Source organism: Eulemur rufifrons, chromosome 21 (genome assembly GCF_041146395.1).
Source record: "Eulemur rufifrons isolate Redbay chromosome 21, OSU_ERuf_1, whole genome shotgun sequence".
Lineage (NCBI taxonomy): Eukaryota > Metazoa > Chordata > Mammalia > Primates > Lemuridae > Eulemur > Eulemur rufifrons.
Genome location: NC_091003.1, coordinates 20799410 through 20814619, shown reverse-complemented (window position 1 = coordinate 20814619; position 15210 = coordinate 20799410). Strand labels below are relative to the sequence as shown.

General features: G+C 51.5%; 1 protein-coding gene across 1 annotated transcript; it reads left to right on the top strand.

The window, feature by feature from the left end:
* Positions 1–4226: 4226 nt before the first annotated feature.
* Positions 4227–14860, top strand: CRYBB2 (crystallin beta B2). Its single transcript, XM_069497341.1, has 6 exons — positions 4227–4252; positions 5974–6053; positions 8957–9075; positions 11553–11685; positions 12844–12986; positions 14596–14860. The coding sequence occupies exons 2-6, from the start codon at positions 6000–6002 to the stop codon at positions 14762–14764; spliced, it is 618 nt and encodes a 205-aa protein (XP_069353442.1). The 5' UTR covers positions 4227–4252; positions 5974–5999; the 3' UTR covers positions 14765–14860.
* The last annotated feature ends 350 nt before the right edge of the window (positions 14861–15210 follow it).

Here is a 15210-nt window from a genome sequence, read left to right as displayed (position 1 = left end):
AGCACCTCCCACGTACTAGACCCTATGCAGGTGCTAGTGGCACACATGTGACCAAGCCCTGGTTCAGCTCCGATGAGCTCACCAGTAGATGAGCGAATCGCTCAGGGCACAGCAAAAGTGAAGCACGAGCCAGGTGTGGTGGCTCACACCTGTATTCCCAGCACTTAGGTAGGCTGAGGAGGGAGGATTCCTTGAAGCCAGGAGTTTAAGACCAGGCTGGGCAATATAGCAAGACTCCATCTCTACAAATACTGAAAAAAAATTAGCCAGGTGTGGTGGTGCACACCTGTAGTCCTAGCTACTCAGGAGGTTGAGGCAGGAGGGTCACTTGAGACCAGGAAGGTCGCAGTGGACTATGATTGTGTCACTGCACTCCAGTATGGGTGACAGAGCAAGACCCTGTCTCAAAAAAAAAAAAAAAAAGTGAAGCACTTTGAGATCACCTGCTTTGAGTGAGGGGGTTAAAAAGGAATATATATAAATGGCTTTAAAGTTTTTGCAATCCACACAGATGTGATAGTAATGAACAACATTAAGAGCTGTGCATCACACAACTGCCTCACTTTATGAAAGGGGTAATTACTAATACGATAATATCCACGGACCAAAATATTTCGTTCTTCACAAGTATGAAAGAGAAGGAAACTTCCATTTGCAGGTGGGAAAACAGAGCTAAGGGAAGGAAAGCAGCACAGGCTTAAGGCTTTGAAGTCTGAGAACCCTGCGCTCTGAGTTCAAATCCCAGCTCCATCCTTCCGGGCTGTGTGACTTTAAGCAGGAATGTCCCCCTCTCTGAGCCTCAGTTTACTTATCTGTACAAATAGATCCCTATTAATCAAACCTCTCTCCAGAGTGTTTTGCCATTTCTATCAGCCAATGGGAACGCTGACTGCTTCCAAGATGAGACTATTGCGAGGTGCAGAGACAGAGGACCTCATCTCCATTGGGGAAACTGAGGCCTGGGAGAGAAAACGTCACTGTAATCCCCGGAGCTTAGTGGGGACCATTATAGTTTAAAGATTAGAGCGTTTACCTCGAAGTCACACTGAGCTAAGTTCAAGTTCTGGTCCTACCACTTCCTGGCTGTGTGGCCTTGGACAAGTTATTTCCCCTCTAGAATCCTCAACTGGCTTATCTGTAATAGCGGATACTGATAATGCCTGCCCCAAACATGGTTGTGAGGATTGAACTTAATGGGACAGCAGATAAAGAAAGCGTCCTCCAGGGCTTTGGTTCCCAACCCCTGGGCTGCAGATTGGTACCGGTCTGTGGCCCGCTAGGGACCAGAGCTCAGCCACTGGCAAGTTTCATGGAAAAACTGTCCTCCATGAAACTGGTCCCTGGTGCCAAAAAGGTTGGGGACCGCTGCGCCAGGGAGCTTAGTAAAGGGGCTAAATCCACAAAACTCAGCCTACTGCCCAGTGGCTGTGCAACCCTGGGCAAATTGCTTAATCTCTCTGAGCCTCAACTTTCTGTTTCATAAAATGATTGATCAATAAATGCAACACTTACCTCTTGGGACGGTTGGGAAGATTAAAAGAGATGAGTATGGGACAGTGCCTGACTCAGGTCAAGCTCTCACGTTATCTAAATGTTAGGGATTCATCGTTATTTATCAGGACACAGCCAGGTCTTCAATCCATCCATTTCTTCAACAAATATTAATTGAGGTCTATTATGGGTTGAATTGTGTCCATAAAAGAAATGCTGAAGTCCTGACCCCCAGTTCCTCGGAATGTGGCCATATGTGGAAATAAGGTCTTTAGAGAAATAATCGAGTTAAAATGAGGTCGTTGGGGTGGGCTCTAGTCCGATATGACCGGTGTCTTCATAGAAAGGGGCAATCTGGACACAGAGCTAGTCGAGCACAGTGGGTACATGGTGTGAGGACACATGGAAAGGACAGCCGTGATTGGAGTGAGGTGTCTGCTGTCCAGGGCATGCTGAGGATGCCAATAAACACCAGAAGCTGGAAGAGGCCAGGAAGGGTCCTTCCCTAGAACCGTTAGACCAAGCACGACCCTGGTGACATCTTCATTTCAGACTTCCAGCCTCTAGAATGGGGAGACAATACATTTCTGGGAATTTACCATTTTAATATATATATATATTTTTTTAAGAGATGGGGTCTCACTCTGTCACCCGGGCTGGAGTGCAGTGGCACAATCATAGCTCACTACAACCTTGAACTCATTCCTGGGCTCAAGTGATCCTCTTGCCTCAGCCTCCCAAGTAGCTGGGACTCCAGGTGCGTGTCACCGCGCCCAGCTCATTTGAACCATTTTTAAGTGAACAGTTCAGTGTCATTGTTGTGCAACCGTCAACATCGTCCATCTCCAGGACATTTCCATCATCCCAAAGAGAAACTCTGTCCCCTTTAAACAATAACTCCCCATTCTCCCCTTCCCCCAGCCCCTAGTAGCTGTTATTCTATTAATACTTCGGGTCTCTATGAATCTGCCAACTCTAGGTACCTCCTATAAGTGGAATCATACACGATATTTGTCCTTTTGTGATGGGCCTGTTTCACTTAGCATAACATTTTCAAGGTTCATCATGTTGTAGCATGTGCCAGAATTTTCTTCCTTTTTAAGGCTGAATCATAATCAATTGCATGGATAGGGCACATTTTGCTTATTCATTCATCTGTTGATGGAAATTTGGGCTGTTTCCACGTTTTAGCTCCTGCCGTGAACACGGGCGCACGAATGTGTCTTCAGGCCCTGCCTCGATTCTTTTGAGCATGTGCCCGGAAGTGGGATGCTGGACCGTATGGTAATTCTAAGTTTGATGTGTTGAGACTGCCATACTGTTTTCCATAGCGGCTACGCCCTTTTACATTGCAAATTTCTGTCGTTTTTAAGCCACCCCGTTTGTAGCACTGTGTTATAGCAGCCCTAGAAATCCAGTACAAGCACCTACTGCGTGTCAGGCGCCGAGCTCTGGCGATACCACGGCAAACCAGGCCGACGGCTTCTCTGCACTCACGACGCCCGCTTTCTCATTGGCAAGATAGAAAGCAAGTGAGCAACAGAATGTCAGTGTTGACGAGTGCTACAGAGAGGAACAGCTCAGGTGGGGGCTGGAGCGTGCGTGTGTGCACGTGTGCATGAGCATGTGTATGCGTGTATGTGTGCCTGTGTGTGTGTGTGTGTGTGTGTGTGCCTGTGTGTGTGTGTGCGTGTATGTGTGCCTGTGTGTGTGTGTGTGTCTTGGGGAAATGCGAGATGAAGGAAAGCAGGTGTACTCAACCCAGTTTCCAAGCCTCAGATTGGGTCAAGACACAGGCTGGGCTGCAAAGACGTGGCACTCGAGGACCGTGAGTAACGGCTGGTGCCCGCCCACGGGGCAGTGGCGGGGCCGGCAGGAGGGATCTGAGAGGTTTCTCCAAGCGTCAGGGGCCTGGGATCCCAGGAGCACCCCACTTTAGGACAGCTGGTGGGCCACAGCTGGGGACCCTGAGGATGAAGTTCACGCTCCTCCGCCGGCCGCCCGAGCCCTAGAACATCAGGTCCCTGCCCACCTTGACCACTCAGCACACACTCTGTTTGTCACCCGCTGCACTTTAGCTATATTAACCTGTCTTCGGGTCTTATTTAAATACACCACGCCGGCTCCTTGCACTTGAGCCCATACTGCTTGGAGCTCTCTTCCCAGCCTTGTTTCCTGGGCTACCTTCTCCCCATCCCGGAGGGCTCCGCTTCCCTCCAGGGGGTTTCCTGGGTGGCCTGATCTGGCGAAGGTCCCCTCCCTGACACCCTCCCCTAGAACAGAGCTTGGCACCAAGCGGATGCCTGACAAATATTTGTTGAATGAATAAATAAATGGATAGAGGAATGAATTCCGGGATCTGCCAAACCACGCTCCTTTTCTTGTTTTTCCCCACGGCCACTGAGGTCGGCCGCTGTCTGCCATGCCCCAGGGCCCGGCTGACCGCAGCGGTGAACCCAGAGTGCCCCTAGAGCTGGCAGCCGGACGGCTGATGCATGCAAAGCGGGCATCTCCTTGCCCAACCGCCTGACCACCCTGGCGCGGCTGAATCTGAAAGCTAATGACATTATTGTGCAGAGACACAATGTCTGTGGGCATTTGCTGACCCGGGCTTTGGTGCGAGCTGAATCCAGCATTCTCACCCTGCCTTTCGCAGGGACGCAGCGGTCACCCATCTTGGCACCGGCACTCCTGGGGAAGGTATAAATGCCACCTCCCGCGGACCGGGCTTCATGGGCACTCGCGGGGGCTGGTGTCACTGGTAAGAATGCCTCTCTTGCTTGTCTTGCCTTTCTTTCCTCTCATCCTCAGCCCTGTTGGGGAACGTGGGAGACCTGGGTTCAAGACCAGGGCCTGCAGCTTTCTGACAAGCTGACCTTTGACAGACACTTCAGTGCTCTCAGCCTCAGTTTTCTTTTCTCTATAATGGGGAGAGGGATGGTAGAACCTCCTTCGTTGTGGGGATTAGAGATAAGGTGGTTGGATCGTCTAGCACCGTGCCTGGCACACACCCGGCATGTGGGCAACGCTCTTATTAAATTAAACAGACCATTAGCATCCTTGTTTTGCCAGGGACTGGGGAGGAGAATGTGGCTGAGGGTTTTGCAAGAATCAAACCAGTGACAGTTCAGCATCATTTCTGGGTTGGTGAGTCGGGATCTGTCTGTAACCACAGTTACGGGGCACCCACTGTGTGCCCAGCCTCAGGGAGCTCTCGTGGGTAAGACACAACCTCAGATCTCTGGGCGCTCCGAGCAACAGGTGATCCAAGCCACCAACACTCGGTGGAAATGACTCTATAATGCCACCGTTTACTGGGTGCTGAGTGTGTTCTGGGACTGCTGCCAAGCGTTTGCAGGTTGATGCCTTATACAATCGAATCCTTACAACCTGCTCACAGATGTTATTAGACACCATCACTGCCCTCATTTTACAGGACAGGAAGGTGAGGCACAGGGAGAGCGTGTGACCCGCCTAGGGCCTCGATTCTGCTGGTGGCAGAGCCAGCCCCTGAGCTGGACTAGTTGAGCCTCCTCTTCTTTAGTCTGAGAACACCGAAGACCGGGGGACGTCAAGGCAGGACCTCGGGCGCTGCGGCAGGCCCAGAGGGCGGGTTTCTTGGCGGAGGGAAGCAGGTTTGGGTCCCAAGTTGCCTAAATGAATTTCCTCCTTCTGGGGGACGTCCAGTCCTAGCGTCTTGCGTGGAAGGGGCCTCGGGAAGGTGGACGTTATCTTTGAAGAAGGAGGCCAGGTTTCCTCTCTTCCTCCAGGGGAAACAGCCTGGGTTGACTGCCCTTCCCGAAGGAAAGGAGAAGAGGCTGATGATTTTTCAGACTTTTCCAATGTTCTCACCAGCGGAGGCGGCTCTGCCCCGCCGCCTGTCACAGTGCCTGGGCTTCCACCGTGGCACTCATTTCTTTGCCTTCTCGTAGCACGGGTTCTGCAACAGACGAGCTCGCAGATGCAAGAGTGAGCTCCCACCAGGGGCGGAGAGGGGAATTCTGGGTACTGGGAGGGGGAGAGGCGCCTGGGGTGTGGGGAGGTTGGGGGCAAGGGCCGGGGCTATGGGGAACTTTTTGAGTTCCCACACTGGGAGCCACCACGCCACCAAACGTGGCCAGTGTGTAGGTTTTTTTGTTTGTTCCGTGCTTTATCTTTATCTTAAAAAAATTTCTGCATAAGGGTGGAAGTCCTGGGATGGACAGGTCTGTGTAGCATCAATGGTCTGAGACCACACGGTGGGGACCCACTTAGGACGTCACTTAAAGCTCTAGTTTGCCATCCCCTTTTAGGAGACCTCGTTCTTCCCTCCCGCTGCAGCTGGTCCGGACACGAAGAGATGAAGCTAAGGGTGCAAGTCCAGGCAGCTGCTTACGGCCCCCACAGCTCTGGGATGACCTGCGGCCGGGGGGAGGGCGAGGGGGTCTGGGGCTGGAGGGGAGCGGTCCCAAGGTTCTCAAGGATGTGTCCCGTGTCTTCCAGGTCATTCCTGCACGGGACTGTCCACCATGGCCTCAGACCACCAGACCCAGGCGGGCAAGCCTCAGACCCTCAACCCCAAGGTGGGTACCTCCCGGAGGGAGGGGATGGGCACGCAATGCTCCTCTCTCAGACTCGGTTTCCCTCCTATAAAGTGGGCTTGGCATCTTCCTTCCTGGGTTCCTCCTCTCTGCCCCCGCCCCTCTCTGGGACTTTGTCTCCCCAACCCGCACACGGGGACGGATGCCGAAGGTCCCTCCCTAGCCCGTGGCTCTCATGCCAGGATTCCCAGCACTGGCTTCTGGCTTTGGGGACTGAAGTTTCTCTTCCTTGCCTGCTGCTGCACACCTGTGGGGCTTCCCCAGGCTGGGGCAGACCCTCAGTCGCCGTCAGAGATGGGGCTTGTGAAGGGGAGGTGGGTGTGATTCCCGGCTCCATGCCTGCTGTGTGGCCCCGGCCAGTCACTCGGTCTCTCTGAGCCTCAGTCCCCACCTCTATCAGATGTCCCGCATAGGGTGGCTGTGAAGAGGCCAAGAAACCACGCTCAGCCTCACACCTGCGCCCACCCAAGGCCAGCTGACCATGTCTCCTTTGCCTTCTCATCCTCCTGCCCTTCTAACGGTGGAGGGATCTTAACCAGTGTGAGAGGCTTGTCACCCCAGTCTCCCCCAAACCTCTATCGACAAGCACCCACCAGGCTGCCCTACTGTGTGCTGTGCCTTGGGGGCCCTGGGCTTGGGTTCCATCTGCAACTGCGCTTTTGTCCAGCTTGGTGCCTCCCTGGCCAGGGAAGCCTGAACTGATGCAGCCCCTCACCTGCTCAGCCTATCTGTCCCTTGCGGGGCTGACTTTCTAGAAGAGACACAGATAATAAGCAGACAAATGAACATATGATTTCAAGTAGTGAGAAGTGCTGCAAAGAAACATAAAGTAGGGTAGGGGTTCCGGAGAGTCAGGGGGGCGAGGAATGGTTGCATTAACTCAGGTGGTCCGGGAGGGCCTCTCAGAGGACGTGACATTTGAGCAGAGACTTGAGTCAAGTGAAGGAGCAGGCCTGTGAAAACTGGAGATGGGGGACAGTGAGAGGATCCAGGCAGAGGGAGCAGCAAGTGCAAAGGCCCTGGGGTGGGAAGGAGCTGGGCGAAACAGCAAGCAGCACTGTCCAATAGACATAAAATGTGAGCCATGCATGCAGTTTAAAATTTCTTAATAGTTGTGTTTAAAAAAAAAAGGGAAAAGAAATAGGGGAAGTTAATTTTCATATTGTATCTTATTAAACTGAATACACGCAAAGAATGAGCATTTTAATGCATAATCAATATAATAATTATCAGGGACATGGTTGACATTGTTTTTTTCCATACTAAATCTTCACAATCGGATGTGGACTTTATACTATAGCACATCTTACTTCGGATGAATTACACGTGCTCAATAGCCCTTTGCAGCTAATGGCTGCTGTATTGGGCAGTGCAGGTTTAAAGGAACAGACAGCATGTAAGATTTTAGCCTCCATTATAAAAACACTGAGCTCCTGAGCTCTTGGAGGCCTTTCAAGTGCATGGAGAAGCTGACCTTCCTCACCACCCCCACCCCGACCCCCATCCGCACCCGGCAAGCCATTGTGTCCCAGGCCAGGGCAATAATAAACTAGCCCCCTAACTTCCATATTCTTGATTCTTCTTGGAAACTCTGAAAAACAGGCATGATCCCCCATTGTTCAGATGAGGGAGCTGAGGCTCCGAGTAACCAAGTTGCTTTGCAGGGTTGCACAGCTGGACGCTGCAGGGGACACGTCACAGCCTTTGTCTGCTGACCCCATCTCTGGCCGGGTCAGTGCCCAGAAAGGCTGAATTGAGCCCATGGAATTTGTCTCTGAGCCCTGTTGGGCACCCCTTTCTCTTCCTTTATGTGGCTAATCCCCGGCCTGGGAGAGAGGGCCGTGTTTATCCAGCCAGTGCTGACCGTGTGGATTCTGCCGCCGCCCCTCCCGGGAGCCTGCTGCCCTCAGCCCAGCTCTCACCCAGGGGCAGCTCCCTGGGGGAGTGTGGCTGGAAAAGCCCTGCCCCCAGATTCTCACTGGAATCATGAAGGGGGCAGCTAGTCTCCCAGTTAGCACTTGGGTGCATCCCTTCACCTTGCAGACTTTGGTTTCCCTCATGGGAATCCTACAAGCCCCCTGTCCCGGGCTGGTGAGAGGACCAGGTGAGGCAAGAGGAGTGAAGTCCCCCTAAGAAGTATATCAAGGGGGAGGTCATAGGGAGACCTGTGAAAAGCCTGCAGGGACTTAAAAAAAAAGGGCCCAGGTATGTGTAGTTTTATGGGTGAGATGGAGGTGAGGGGTGTATAGGGAGGTATTGCTCTGGCTCTAATGTGAGCAGCAGAAGCTCAAGTAGTGTGGGCTAGCACCCTGCTACTCCCAATGTTGTCCATGCACCAGTGGCACCAGCATCACCCGGGAGCTGGTTGGAAATGCAGAACGTGGGGCTGCACCCTGCTCCCTCAGAACCTGCATTTATTCAAGATTCCAGGTGCTTCGTGCAGGTGTTCGAGTTTGCAAAGTGCTGCTTCAGTTTCAGCCGCATCAGGCAAGCGTGGGCTCCAGTTTCAGCCCTGCCACTTGCTCAGTTGGGATCTGCAGCGTGTCTCTTCGTTAACATAATCATGTCTCCCACAAGCAGAGCAAATACTATGTGCTAACTGTCGTGCTCCCCTGACTCCTTGTAACAACACCATGAAGTAGGTTCTATCTTTATTTCACGTTTAACAGATGGGGAGATTGAGGCTCAGAGAAGAGAAATGCAAGCTGTAGGCCTCACAGCTGGCAACCCGCGGAGCGAGGACTGTCTGGGTTTATGTTTGGTTCGTGCCTCTGAAGGGTGGAGCCCTTGCGCATCCTTGAGGCTCTCTGAGCTCCCTCTCCAGCCCCAATGCCCTGCTCTCTCTCCTGTCACGACGGGGATTTGATTTTCCGTTCCTGTTGCAGATCATCATCTTTGAGCAGGAGAACTTCCAGGGCCACTCCCACGAGCTCAATGGGCCCTGCCCCAACCTGAAAGAGACTGGCGTGGAGAAGGCGGGCTCTGTCCTCGTGCAGTCTGGACCGTGAGTACTTGCTTGGCCTCACCCGGCCAGGGGCTGCTAGGATGAGGCGATCGGGCTGTGGAGTTGGGAGAATCTGGTGTCACTGTGCTCCTGACCGTGCGATCAGGGGACCAGGATTTGGGGACTGGCAGCCTACAGGGAGAATTTGTGCATTGGAGTTAAATGGAGCTGTGTTCACATCCTGGCTCTACCACTTCTGGGCTGTGTGGCATTGGACCAGGAACTTCCCTCTCTGAGCCTCAGATTCCTCCTCTATAGCATAAGGGAACCGTGTCTCTGAGGACAAAGGCAGAGAGCTCAGGTGAAAAGCCTGACGCAGAGGTCAGCCAGTTCCTCCAGGCAGGGACACGGACATGGTGACGCTGCTGGATCTTTTACAAGTGCCAATCTCTGGCTCCAGGGTTGTCCTCACTCTCCCAAGAGCTTTAAGCCTGGATGTCCCAGCTCTGTAGCCACTCCGTCCTCCCAAAATCCTGGTGATACCGGGTCTTCACAGATTTGCTGTCACATTTGGGGGCCAGGTCTCTACCCAAGAGAGAAGGGGAGATGATTGGTTGGGTCACCCCATGTCATGTAGCTGAGATTTCAGGGAGCCTCTGACACTTGCGGTTCCCTGGCTACTTCTTCTCCGTAAGAGCCTCAGGGAGCAGGGGTGTCCACTGGTGGCCTCATTGCGAAATTCTCAGGGAATTTTGCAGAGGGCAATGGCCCCACACGAGTCAGAGTCTGCAGGTGAGCAGAACACAGCTAAAGGAATGGCCTTGCCAGGCCTCAGTTCTCTGACGTGCTCAGAGACTCCATCGCGTCTAAGAACACGCCTTTCCAGATAACTGCAGAGCTGATCATTTAAGCACCATGTCTGATTTTTCAGTTGTCTTTTAAAATATTTTGATGTAAGAATCTCCCAAGTGGATTTTACACTCCTTTGCTTTTTAAAAATATATATAACTTTTGGTATTTTTATTAATTATTGTTTATTGTTTAAAAGTATGAAGATATGATTTAGGGCAAAAAAACCTATATGATTATAATCTCATTACTAAGAAGTAACCATTGTTAAGAGTTTGGTATAAATCTGGATTTTTCTCTCTGTGTATAAATTATTTACATATTTTTTCCACTCAAACGTGGATTCTGCTATACAAAATGTTTTATAACTCATTTCAAAAATTTACAAATAGCGTGAATTCTCTTCATGTTATTACATAGCATTTTATGCTGGTGATTTTCAGAGTGGTTCGAGGTCGCTCTGCATCAGAATCACAGGCGGGAGATGCTTTAAATTCAGGTTCTTGGGTCTCATCCCAGCCCCACTAAATTAAACGCTTGGTTCTAGAGCCCAGGAATCTGCATTTAACAAGCTCACCTGGTGATAGTTACACCCAGTTAAGTCTGAGAACCCGTGTCCTGTATAATTATTTATCATGGCTTTGTAACATTCCATGATTGGATATGCCTCAATTTATTTAACCTGGCCTTGATGGTTGGCTGGTTAAGTTGCTTCAACTATTTGATGTTGTAAGCGATACCATGAGGAACACACTTACTGAGGTATCTGTGAGCTCTCGACAATTATTTTCTAAGGACACGTTGCCTAAAGCAGAATCGCTGGGTCAAAACTAAATACTCTCCTAAGACAGGACGATAAACACAATCTCCCCTTTCATTAGTGGCTTAGCGTATTGCTCCGAGCAGCCACTCTTGCACCATGCCAAAATGCTTGCCTCTGCACCGAATGGCCCCAGAATGCTAGGCATTTTGAGGTCTGTGCCTTCTTTTTCCTAGTTTCTGTTTTCCTCTATTAGCCATGCCCTACCAAAGCTGATCCTTCCCCTTTAGTGTACTACTTCTCCTCTATCGGGGACCTAAAAGACTGTACAAGTTTTTTTTAAAGTATGACTCAGGAGACTAACAGCAGGAACAAGAGAGGAGATAGATCCCAAGAGAGGGGCTGGTATGAGTAAAGTGCATGAGCTTCAGACACAGTGGTGGTCTTGACGCAGTTCTCGTAGGTGAAAGCTGGCTGTGCACATCTCTTCCCAACCCCACTCTCCTGGTATCGCATCGATAGCTTGAAATCTGCCGCGGTGGGAGCATTTACACCATGGAAATTGGCAGATGCTACAAATCAGGCTTGTTTGTTTTATTGAGAGTTGGCTATTAATTTACCGGCATACTATTTTAGCATTCAGGCAGGGGGTCTATATATTGATATGTGTTGCTGGGCCGTCTTTGGGACTTCCTTCTTCTTTCTGAATTGGGTTCCAGATGGTTGAAGGCAGAATAAGCACTGAGTTCTGGATAACTGAGGTGACCTTGCACTTGGATTTGCTGTGTTTGGATTTAGGTGGGGCTACTCCTTCTTGCTGGGCTAGGCAAGAGTGAATCCTGGGGCCACAGTGAGTAGCCACAGTTCTGCCAGGGGAAACTCAGAGTGAGACTGACCTGCCCCCCTTCACCCCCCGTCTCTCTTGCAGCTGGGTGGGCTATGAACAAGCCAACTGCAAGGGCGAGCAGTTTGTGTTTGAGAAGGGTGAGTACCCCCGTTGGGACTCGTGGACCAGCAGCCGGAGGACGGACTCCCTGAGCTCCCTGAGGCCCATCAAAGTGGTGAGCCCCTGCCCTTCAGCTTCTTCCTCTCTTTGCCCCCTCAGAGCCAGAGGGACCAGGAAGGAACCTTCACCTCTGGCATTGTGCCCCTTCTGACTAGCAAAGGATCTCCTCACTGTGTGACCTTGCAAATGTCATTTCACTGCCCTCAGCCTCAGTTTCTTCATCTGCAAAATGGGCATATTAGTATCTACTGTCCTGAGATTCCAATGTGCTCAGCTTGAGGGTTGTCACATTGCACAACTCCAGGGGGATCCATCCACACGATGACAAAATGCTGCCGGGGACACTGTTCATAGTCTCTCCTATGTGAGTGGTGCTCCTAGGATTGTGCAACTCCTGTCACAAAGTAATTGCTCAAGAAACAGTAGCCATTGTAAATATTAAAAGAAATTCTGGGTTTGGGAGTGGAGGAAACAGTGGTTTAGCTCTTACTCAAGACTCATGCCAGTGTGAGCTTTTGGCATTCTCGAATCCTGATTCTTAATAGTGTGTAAATTCTCAGGAAGGGGGAAGAACCAGCAATGCCTGGTTACACCCCCAAATCTACCGAGACTAATCTAGTTCCTCCCAGAACTTGATGGAAGATTGGGGAACATTGGAATAGCATCCCACAGATTTGGATTCATATGTTGGCTCTGCTAGTCCCAGCTGTGTGACCCTGGGCAAGTCACTTTACCTCTCTGACCCTCAGTCTTCTCATCTGCCAAATGGCATAAGAGTTGTTTAAAGGATGAAATGAGATACCTAAGAAAAATGTCATAGGAACAGGAGAATGAGAAGAGATGTGGAGATAAAGGCAAACCCAAATATCTCAGGTGCCTACTAGAGGCACAATAAGAGTGAGAGTGTGTGTGTGTTTGGCAGGGGCGGGGGAGGTGAGTGGGTGGGTAGATCATGGCTGCCATTTATAAAAGAGGAAGTAGGGGCTGTGGGAGGGAAAATGACATTTCAGAATCAAATACTCCTCAAAGTGTAGAATCTTAGAGTGTATGTTGCATGAAAACGGCCCAGTAGAAATTCAACAAATGGCCACTGTCCAACGACAGCTATCATAGACACTTGGTGGGTGTACTGGGCAGGGGGTCATGGGTGGAGCCTGCTGATCCCAACTCTGGGGCCCCTCACCCATACTCACCCCCCGTCCCCCATCAACAGGACAGCCAAGAGCACAAGATCATCCTCTATGAAAACCCCAACTTCACGGGAAAGAAGATGGAAATCATAGACGATGACGTGCCCAGCTTCCACGCCCACGGCTACCAGGAGAAGGTGTCATCCGTGCGGGTGCAGAGTGGCACGTAAGTGCATGCGCAAGCCCTCCTGCTCTGCCCTGAATTCACTGGGGATCTCACACATGTCACTGTGCCCTCCCGACCTCGGTCTTCCCAGCGGAGAGTGGGTGGAAGTTACCAGCTCGTATGTGGCTTGCAGCCCCTGAAGGTCGATCCAGAGCTGCATTGGGGGCAACACCTTGCTTTTGGAGTAGGGAAACCTTGGCCTTAACCTCACTCCAGTGAGTGAGCAGGATGTGTCTGTCGGGTATGTCAGTGGGGGCAGTTTGAGGCAGAGGGGACATTCGGTGGCGGCAGAAAGGTGGGGATGAGTGGAATAGTCCTAACAAAGCCGTGAGAGGCAAGAGTCCAGCCCGCGCTGTCTCTGACTGCATGAGCTCCTGGGTTTGGAAACAAGGGGTGTCATTTTTCACTGAATTACACTTCTTAGGCACATAGACCTTGGCCATCGGCATTCAGGGATTTCTCAGTGTGAAAACTCTGGATGCCACAGGGGTCCGCTGATGAGCTCTGGACAGCGGTGTGCTAGAGCCGGCTCGTACCAGCTCCTAAGAGCCGACTCTTGAATTTTCAGAATTGTGAGCTGGTTGATTAATCATTGGCAGCTTGCAATCAGCCACAGTGGAAGTATTTACACCACAGAAATTGGCAAACACTAAGAACTAGGGCTTCTCCTCTCCAAGAAAGCAAGTTGAGCCACACACACTGGCTTCTCGGGGTTTGTCAGGCTCCTAAAATAGTGTGCCAAGCTCTGTGTCCAGATGCCCCTTCATTCACTCATTAATCCGTTTATTGATTTGATTTGTTGAGTCAGGCACTGTGTTAGATGCTGAGTACATAAAGGAAGATTAAAGAGACCTGCCTTGTGTAGCCAACAGTCTAGAGGCGGCAACTGTTAGTAATTTAAGAATCCACACAGAGCTACTTTCTTGACTCTTGAGCTGAAATCTCCAGGAAGAGTAGGAATTGTAGGAACAAAGAAGGCAAGGAAGAGCATCCTAGGCAGAGAAAACAGCATGTGCAAAGGCCCTGTGGTGGGAGCAGCCTATTGAGTCTGAGGGACTCTACGAGGGCCACGGTGTCTGGAGTGCAGAGATGTAGGGCACCAGAGCTGGGTGTGTCCCCAGAGGCTGGCCTGGCAAGTCCTTGCAGGCCAGGGCTGTGTGACAGTTTCTGGGGAGAAGATCACAACTGTCATCAGGTGCTGAAACGAGTCAGTGAGCAATGGCGAGGGGCCTCTGGAAGGCCTCTGGAACCTGCCAACACTCCTTTGGCCGTGCAGCTGGGCGGGGGTGTGGGGCGGGAGTGGACAGAGGTGGTAAAGAGGCCTCTCTTACTCGAAACCTCAGTGGGCTTAAGATCACTCCTTGCTCCGATGCCACTTCAGCCAAAATTTGCTCCAGGAGGCAGTGAGCTCCCCATCAAGAGAAGGAAGAAAGTAGAGGCTCGATGTCAGAAGGGTGGGGTGCAAGGGGGAGCCCAGCTGAGCCCCCAGGAAGTGTGCAATGGTTGGGGGGCTTCACCTTCTTCCTAGTGGCTCATGGGTGCTCCTTCTCTCTTCCTCCCCCTCCTCTCTGCCCCCCCATTTCCCCTCCCCCCACCTCTGTCCCCGCAGGTGGGTTGGCTACCAGTACCCTGGCTACCGCGGACTGCAGTACCTGCTGGAGAAGGGAGACTACAAGGACAGCAGCGACTTTGGGGCCCCCCACCCCCAAGTGCAGTCTGTGCGCCGCATCCGTGACATGCAGTGGCACCAGCGAGGCGCCTTCCACCCCTCCAACTAGTGCCCCTCCCCCAGTTCCTCCTTCCCAGGAGCCGGATCTGCTGCCCGGGATCCCTCCAGACCTCCCGAGAGTGAATAAAGTGTGACTTGCAACTTGTGTGCTGTGGGTCTTTTATTTCCAGTGGGAGCTGGGGTGTGTGTGTGAGAGAGACAGAGACAAAGACAGAGACAGAGACAGAGAGAATCTACAAGTATCTGGGCTAGAGGTAGGGCAGCAGGATCACTCTGCAGCTTCTTGCTGTGTGACCTTGGATGCATTGCCCAACCTCTCTGAGCCTCTATTTCTTCATCTGACTTATAAATCCTGCGTCCCACCCTACCCCGAGTGGCTGACTCGACTGAGCTCCTAGGCTCCCTCTTGCATGCCATTCCCATAATATTGCATTGTCACCTGGAGTCTGGGAGGGTTTTTTTAATTCTGTTTTTGTTTTTTAATATATCAGAGGA